At 39.8% G+C, this 9,561-nt stretch overlaps 1 protein-coding gene across 1 annotated transcript; it reads right to left on the reverse strand.

The window, feature by feature from the left end:
• Positions 1–5,022: 5,022 nt before the first annotated feature.
• LOC102740972 (developmental pluripotency-associated 5 protein) lies at positions 5,023–5,501 on the reverse strand. Its single transcript, XM_006751861.3, has one exon. The coding sequence runs from the start codon at positions 5,431–5,433 to the stop codon at positions 5,083–5,085; it is 351 nt and encodes a 116-aa protein (XP_006751924.1). The 5' UTR covers positions 5,434–5,501; the 3' UTR covers positions 5,023–5,082.
• Between the last annotated feature and the right edge of the window lie 4,060 nt (positions 5,502–9,561).

Genomic DNA, 9,561 nt, shown 5'->3' on the forward strand with positions numbered 1-9,561 from the left:
ATGCACGTTAGTTATCTATTGCTTTATAATCAATTACCCCCAAACTAAGTGTTTAACACATTTATTATCTCTCAGTTTCTGTGGGTCAGAAATCTGTGCATGACATAACTGGTTCCTCTAGCTCTGGGTGTCTCACAGGTTGCAGTCAGGATGCCAGCTGGGTTTGTAATCTTCCTAAGGCTCAACTTGCAGTGAATCTACTTCTCAGCTCATTTAAGTAGTTATTGGCAGAATTCAGTTCCTTGCCAGTTGTTGGATTGAGAGCCTCAATTCTTCATAAGTGGTTGCCCCCAGTTCTTTGACATCCTGGCCTCTTCACAGGAAAGCTCACAATATTGAAGGTGGCTTGTTAGAGAAAGCTAGCATGAGGGCAAAGAGCAAGAGAATGCCAGGAAGATGGAATTCACAATCTTTTGTAACCTAATCTCAGAAGCAATATTTCATCACATTTACCATATTCTATTCATGAGAATCAAGTCAGTAGGTGCAGCTCACCTTCAAAGGAAGGGAATTATACAAGGGAAAGAATACTAGGAGATAGGTATCCATACAAGCCATTTCAGAAGCTGCCTGTCAAAGGAAAGAAATTTATGAGTTGATGGAAATGTTATATATCTTGTTTGAGAATAAAAACTCATCAAAGAGTATGCTCAAAATGGGTATATTTTATTATATGTATAGTTGATTTGTTTAAAGTCAAGTTACTTCAAAAAAGTGGGGGGGGGGGATTAGACCATAATCTCAAAAAAAATTTCTGTTAAACATGGAAGAATCTTCTTTTTCTCTCAAGCTCAACTAAATAGTCACTAAAGGAATATAAATCTTCAAGTACAGAAAAGACAGACAATAATAGTGCTTGAGAGAATATTGGAGAATTTTAGAAGATAGTAAAGTGGATAGAGAAGTATTACCTTTGCCCACAGAGCAGAGTAAGGTACAAACCTGGAGTCTGGTACATTTGAGAAATAAACCGATTTATCCTTCTGTATGTGGAAGCACCACAGACTATGAGGTGTGAGGCTGAGGGTAAGGAGAATGATAAACAGAACAACTGGACTCTCAGATTCTTTCCCCCAACAAACAATATCCACACTCACCCCATTCAAGAAACCAGAAGTTTATTTATTCTCAGGAGAGGGTCAAGATTGTACAAAATAATGCAAATGGCAGGGATGAGGCATGATCCTAAAAGCAGAGAGATTAAATTAAAGACTAAATATTGAATTTAGGACACACAGGTCATCCTCTATTTGCTCCCAAAATACTGGCTACCAGGTATATCTCCCCCTCCCGCTGGCCAAGGAACTGGATGATTTTTCACTGGAAAAATTTAATTGTCACAGATAAAAGACTCAAAATGCAAATCTGGCCACAGTAATCCCTGCACAGAACTCTTATAGAAGTACTTCTCAAACTTTGAGGTGTTTAAGAATCCCCTGAGATCTTGTTGAAGTGCAGATTCTGATTCAGTAGGTCTGGAGTGGGGCCCAAGAGTTTATGTATCTGACAAATTCCCAGGTGATGGAGATGGTGTTTATCCCTGAGTCACACTTTTAGCACCCAGGCTCCCTTGTCCTCCATCCACAAAACACAGAGTGAACTCACTTGCAGGCTTTCCAGTCTCTTTTAGGCATAAGCACCATCTCCTAACCTACCCAAACTCACTTCCCAGCATGATATCTCCACACCACACCTCTAACCCCACTCCATTCAATCAAGTGCTCGCTCCTCCAGTCTAAAGTGCATCATTCCTTCCCATACTAGGACAAACACTTTCTCCTCCTTCAAGAATCAGCCCAAGATTCCACCACTTCCTCTCTGAAGTTGGTCCTGACTCCTTTGGGCAGACTTAATCTACTGCTTCTGTGTTTCATTATATCCTGGGCCAACCTCCATCATCAACCTATGTGCGTGTGTATATGTGTCTATATACACAAATATATAAATATTTATTTGTTTGTTCTTTCCTTCATTCAGTCAGTTATTTATTAAGTGACAAAGACTCTCACCTTGACCAAACTCAGGCTCCTCTGATCATCTTTCTGACTAAGCCTTGATCCTGGGCTCTTGTCCTTGGCCCACTTACTCCAGTTTTAGTAAGAATCCCACTGAGTCACGTAAATGAAAATACCCCACCTTGGCCAATCACCCTTGATATCTGATCAAATTTATCATTCCCCACCCTGCATATCTTAGCATCCTGGCCTGCCCTCAGCCAAAATCCTGTTAGGTCAATTTAGCAAAGAATTACCCTATCTCTTAGTACCTACCGCCCCCCCACCCACCCTGCTTCTTGGCCATAAATCCCTACTTTTCCTTGTCATATTCATATTTGAGCCCAATCTCTCTCCCCTACTACAAAACCCCATTATATTACCTCCCCCTGAATAAAATCTTCCTTACCATCTTTTACAAGTATCATAAATAATTTTTTTCTTTAGCAGTTATAATGCCATCACTCAGATCCGATTGATCTATCATTCAGGACCCAAGTGAGCACCTTTGAGGCCTTGTCTTCCTTCCTGGCTGACTGATCAGGGATCCACTGGTGAGTCTCACTCAGTTTTGACCCAGGGCTCCAGATGATGGTCCTTGAAGCACAGTAGAGACTGATTTTTATTCTTGAAATTCTAAGTATACTCTCTGAAGCTGGCCTGGGTTCCCAGGCAAGATAAATTGGGTTTTTCTGTCTAAAAGGTAACTGCTGGGCTGGAAATCTTTCTTCCTGGCTCTCTGTCTCCCTGTTGTTTTTTTTTTGTTGTTGTTGTTGTTTTGTTTGGTTTGGTTTGGTTTTTTTACCACAAAAAATATATCTATATTTTTATATTGGAGGGAGGGAGTAGAAAAGAAACCCCTATACTAGGCCCTACTCAGTGGCAAAAATCCAGGTGTAGTTGCTTTGTATGTTGTGATGGGTAGAGGGATGAAATGAAGTGTGAAGGCCCCTCGTACCCTCCATCTTGCCTCAGACTATGTCCTGGAACCCTGGGGTGGAGAAAACGCCACTTTCATTCCTGCTTCTTGGGATTGTTGATTCTTCCCACAATAATTTCACCACGTAGTCAGAGCGACACGCCCAGCATGTTGGCGAAGAGGGCAAGCTGCACGTCTGTGATCATCCTGATCAGCTGGACTCCTTGCCATGCGGTCTGCGTACTACCTGAAGATAGGAGTCCCGGCCTGGCCCGGAAGTTGGTCTCTATCTCCCTGTTGCCCAACTGATTTGAAAACATGTCCACACAGAAATCTGCATGTTTTGAATGAATGTTTTAGCAGCTTACTCATAACCTCTAAAAACTGGAAGCAACCAAGATGTCTTTAATATATGGATGAATGAACCGTGGTACATCAATATAATAAAATACTATCCCATGGTTTTTTTAAATGAGCTCTCAAACCACAAAATCATGGGTGAACATTAAATGCATGACACTAAGTGAAAGACGGCAGTCTGAAAAAGCTGCATACTGCATAATTCAATTATGTATTCAATTATTTACATTCTGTAAAAGGCAAAACTATAGAGACAGTAAAAATATAAGTGGCTGCTAGGGGCTCAGGGGGATGGGGACAGGGTTCAATAAGTGAAACACAGAGGACTTTTAGGGCAATAAAACTATTTTGTGTGATACTTTTTGGTAGATGCATGATATGCATTTGTCAAAACCCATTGAATTTTATTGCATAAAAAAAATCAACCTGAATAAATGCAAAATTTTTTAAAAATTAAATCATTTAGGAGGTCAAAGGATCCCAGGTATTAAAAATGTGCAAAACACTTGCAACAACGTGGATGGGGCTAGAGTGTATTATGCTAAGCAAAATAAGTCAGTCAGAGAAAGACAAATACCATATGATTTCACTCATATGTGGAATTTAAGAAGCAAAACAGATGAACATAGGGGAAGGAGAAAAAAGAGAGAGAGACAGAAGCAAACCATAAGAGACTCTTAACTACAGAGAACAAACTAAGTGTTGAGGGAGGCAGGGGAATGGGCTAAATGGGTGATGGGTATTAAGGAGAGCACTTGTGATGAGCACTGGGTGTTATAGGTAAGTGATGAATCAATAAATTCTACAACTATACTACCATATATGTTAACTAACTAGAATTTAAATGAAAACTTGAAATTAAAAAATAAAATGTACAAAACAATCTTACTGAAGGGGAGAGATATTATTGACCTAACTTTGGAAATGAATGGAGTCTGTAAACCTAAAGACAAAAGGAAATATACATAAACACTGTACTCTAGTTGATAAAGTTGTTTTCCACAGGGGTATGGGTTAAGAATTCTGATCCTGCTATACATGCATACTGGCATTGAACAAGTGAGTAAATGTATGGTGGGTGGTGGAAGCCATGTTTTTCATTGTAGGAGACGGAAGTACAGATAAGCAAGGGGAGAAAGCTAAAATGATGGACTGGAGTTGGAGACATCAGTATGTACTCTTGTTTAATTTAATATAGATCACATGGTTACACATAGAAATACTTACAGATACGTGTATATAAAATGGTTAGTATATACATACATATTTCCTTGCTTTTTCACCTAAGAGGGCCTAGAAATAACAATATTGCACTAGCAGTGAATACACCTAGTACCCAAATCTTAATTTCTAATTCCATTCTCCAGCGGAAGAAACCAGCATTCCTTGGAAAATAGGCACTCAACAGGATAAGTGGAAAGACTAACATGACAAGGAATGAAACATCAATAAGGAAAAACCTATATAAATAAATAAGCCATGGCTACAACCAAAAGGCCAAAAACTATCAGCGACATTATTTTCCCAAAGTCCATTTATGAATTGTTTGGAACTAGGTATGCATTTTACCATGTATTAAATTATAAAATATTCATTTAATGATTTTTTTTATTTAAAATTTTATTTTAATTAGCAAACCTGGCAGGGGGGAGCCACATTAGGACTCAGAGACAAAGGCGGAGACCCAAAAATCAGCTGGTTTTTCCTTGTCAGGCCGGAGCAGAATTTCAACCAGACCACATCCATTCCAACTCTGGAGACAGTTTACTCTTTAAATCCTGATCCAGATACGTTGGTTGCAAACTGGCTTCACTTCATCCAAGGACCTAGCTCTAGGGCTTTCATGGCATCCTCAAGTTTGAGCATCCCTCGTTCCTGTCGCTGGCGGTGCCATTCGGCCATGGACTGGAGCATCCACTTGGCCCTGAGCTTATACAAATAAGAGCCATAAACCACGATCTCCGTGAGCTCCGAGGATTCCAGAACCTTTAGCTCAAGCATGACTTTGCTCACTTGCTCGATGTACGGGATTCGAGATCCAGCTGGGCCAAACATAGCTTCCAAGAGCTGCGTCTGGACCTGCAACACCTCGGGATCTTTCAAGTCTTCGGGAGCTTTCACCCACGGTGGAATATCTTTTCGTTCTGGTAGCGTCCCCATCTGGACTGCCTCAAAACTAACCACGCTCCAACCTAAGCTAGGCCTGAGTCGCCTGGGCCACCACGCCGAGAGGTCTTAATGAATATTTTTTGATGGTTACTCTGTGCAAAGCACTGTTATAGATGAAACTATGAATGTGGGGAGGTAAATTAGAATGAAATCAAAGCCCCTACTAAGAGGTTTGGCTTAATAAACAGTAAAGCCAAATACTGAGTTGGGGAAGACTGAGAGGAATATGTGAGATGGGAAGAAGGTAGGAAATCAATAATTTCATTTTATCGAAGCTACATTTGAGATATTTATCATTCTAATGGAGTCACCAAGCAAACAGTAGAATATAAATCTGATCTTTAAAAAGTCATCAGAGATAAAAATTAAAAAGCATTAAATAGGTCATTATTAAAGTCATGAACTAGATAAGATCACCTGGGAGAAAAATGTGAAGAAAGAAGACAATGAGCCCTAGATTACAATCTTATGACAGTCTAGGATTTAGAGGCTAACCAAGATCTAGAGGCCAAAGAGAAAAAGAGGATCCAGCAAAGAAGATTCAAAAGAAGTATCTGTGGATTCTAAAATTATTGAACTTACAGAAGCACAGAGTAGAATGGTGATTGCCAGGGGTTAGGAGTGGGGGAAATGGGGAGACGTTGGTCAAGGGGTACAAAGTTTCAGCTATACAAGATGAATAAGTTCTGGAGATCTAATGTACAGCATGGTGACCACAGTTAACATTACTTGTGTACTTGAAATTTGCTAAAAGCATAGGTCTTAGGCAATCTCAACACACACACAAAAGTAACAATATAAGGTACTGGGTATGTTAACTAGCTTGATTGTGGTGATTATTTCACAATGTAGACTAGCACCCTCCCCATCCCTTCACCCCTCTCCACCCACCCCCCACCCATTAGACTGTCAGTGGTAGCCTAACGCTACATCACATTGCCTCCATCATTCACCTCACTTCATCTCATCACATAGGCATCTTATCATCTCACATCATCATGAGAAGGGTATGGTACAAGATATTTTGAGAGAGAGACCACATTCACATAACTTTTATTAGAATCTATTGTTATAATTGTTCTATTTTATTGTTAATTATTGTTAATCTCTTACTGTGTTTAATTTATAAATTAAACTTTATCATAGGTATGTATGTATAGGAAAACATAGTATATATATACTATTTATAGTGTCAGGCGTCCACTGGGGTTCTTGGACGATATTCCCCATGGAAAAGGGGAGACTACTATATACATATATCAAAACATTGGGGCACCTGGGTGGCTCAGTTGGTTAAGCGACTGCTTTCAGCTCAGGTCATGATCCTGGAGTCCCGGGGATCAAGTCCCGCATCAGGTTCCCTGCTCAGCGGGGAGTCTGCTTCTCCCTCTGACCCTCCTCCTTCTCATGCTCTCTGTCTCTCATTCTCTCTCTCTCAAATAAATAAATAAAATCTTTAAAAAAAATCAAGTTTCATACCTTAAATATATAAAATTTCTATTCGTCAATTATACCCAATAAGGCTGAAATAAATAAAATTAAATTTAAAAGTTTTTTTTAAAGAAGTATCCAATGACAGAAAACCAGGAGTATGCAATGTTCTGAAAGCCAAGAGGAAGAACAAATCATGTTGAATGATGAGGAGACACATAAGATAAGACTAGAGAACTGTCCATAGAATTTGGCTACATTAGAGGTTGTTGGCGACTTTGACAATTTCAGTGAAATAATGAAGATAGAAACCAAATAGTATGCACTCCTTAACTATTTATGTTTAAAATTTCACAAAATCACAGTGTCTTTCACTGATGGAAGAAAATTCATTCATTTATTCATTCTTTCATCTATCTACCCTATGCCAGGCTCTGGAGGCAGAGCTAAAGATTCACTGATAAATAAAACTTCTTTCTCGGGCACCTGGGTGGCTCAGTTGGTTAAGCGACTGCTTTCGGCTCAGGTCATGATCCTGGAGTCCCAGGATCGAGTCCCGCATCGGGCTCCCTGCTCAGCAGGGAGTCTGCTTCTCCCGCTGACCTTCCCCCCTCTCATGCTCTCTCTATCTCATTCTCTCTCAAATAAATGAATAAAATCTTTAAAAAAAAAAAACAAAAAACTTCTTTCTCTAGATGTTCCCAGGCTGATAGTAGTGATCACAGGTATACGTATAATTGCAACAAGATATTGTGGCAGCAGAAAGAAGGGACTAATTATTGTAACTTGAGTCATCAAACCTGGTTTTGAGGCTTGAATTTGAGGTACTTTGGAGACCTCCAACATCATACCAAGTAGGCATTTCAATGTATGGGTCTGAAGGTCCAAAGAGATATCTGGGTTGGCTATACAATCTGCCTACAGCTAGCATTTGTGTGGAGGAGACTGCCTAGTGAAAGAGTATATGTCAAGAAGAGTAGCAAGCCTAGAGGAAATCTTTGAAGATCTCAGACACTTCAGGACAATGTAGAGGGCTTCAAGCCTTCAAAGGAAGAGGAGTCATTAATTCCTATGCCGCTAAGAAGTTAAGTCAAATGATGATGTGAAAATGTTGAGTAGATTTGGTAAATGGAGATCATTATGAAAATGGAAAGCATCCCTTACTTTCCTGCACGAAATCCCCCAACTTACCTACCTCTTCCCCCATCTTCTCATACCATCCTTCCCATAATTAAGAGCCACATTTTGAGCCTCTACTGAAACCTAAAAATTATGGAAGAACTTCCTGATTGTCAGGCCACGCATTTTTTTTAATTACTGCAAGACTAAAAACAGAGTTGTTTTAGTGAATAAAAGGTAAAGTAGAATGAAAAAACTAGCTGTGTTTGAAAAACTGAAGAAAACTGCATATACCTAACTCAGTTTTAGAACTCCCCTGAATCCATGGCCTTTAATACATTGCAGGTGATGAGTAAATGAAATGGATTAGATGAAAAAAATCTCTCCTGTGTCACTTACTAAATGAAGAAACCAATCTAAACATTTGCTCAGATTTTTAAGAATCTATAATAATTTAGGGCATTAGACAAGTTCCCCATTGACTACAAAGATGAATAGGAAATGGTTTCAGTCCTCAACAGCCTAGAACCTGTGTAATTGATCATCCTCTTAAAGAGTATCAGTCTCCCCACACCCACCCTCTCTCAGCCTACCAACATACTCAAGGTTTCTCCACATAAAGAAGTACTTGAGCTTGTCTTCACCTCTTCTCTCCTGTCTCTGTCTCCTTCTTTTGAGAAAGCAGCAACAATGAGAGGTCTCAGTCTAATCAAACTCAACTAACCATTATTTTCCTGAGCTTGCAACCCAGTCTCTGCTATCCATTTCCATACTACAATAGCCCCATCCTCAAATAGTAAGTTTGGTTTTTGTTGGACTGAGAAAACTAAAGCAATCAGAAGAGAACTTCCACATGCTCCCACTACCAAATCTATCTATAAGGCCACCCCTCCAGCTGTATACAGGATTGTATCAAAGACAAAGACTTTGTCTGATCAAAGACTCCTTTCTTACAATTTTCCTCCTCTTTTTTTCCATCATTTTTTTCCTTCCTACTGGATAATTCTCATCAATATGCAAATATCCTGCAATATCTCTCATCTGTGAAAAGAAATCCTTTCTTGACCTCACATCTCCCCACAGCTACTGCTCCATTTCTCTATATCCCCTTATGGCAAAAATTCTTCAAAGAGTGGTTTCCACTCCCTGTCTTCCCTCTTTTCCTTCTATTATCTCTTGAACCCACTCTAATAAAGCCTCTGCTCCCACCCCATCACCAAAACTGCTACTGTCGAGGTGTGATGGTTAACTTTATGTGTCAGCTTAGCTGGATCATGTTGCCCAGATGTTTGGTCACATATTATTCTGGATGTTTCTATGATAGTGTTTTTGGATGAGATTAACATTTAATACTGCAGACTTTGAGTCAAGCAGTTTGCCTCTATAATGTGAGTGGGCCTCATCAAATCAGTTGAAGGCTTGACTAGCACAGCAGACTGACCTCCCCTGAGGAAGAAAGAATTCTCTAGCAGACGGCCTTCAGACTTGAACCACAGCATCAGCTTTTCCCTGTGTCTCCAGCCTACTGGCTCACCTTGCAGATTTGTACTTCCCAGCCTCCATAATCAT

This window comes from Leptonychotes weddellii, chromosome 2, assembly GCF_054177405.1.
Source record: "Leptonychotes weddellii isolate Sample4059 chromosome 2, ASM5417740v2, whole genome shotgun sequence".
NCBI lineage: Eukaryota > Metazoa > Chordata > Mammalia > Carnivora > Phocidae > Leptonychotes > Leptonychotes weddellii.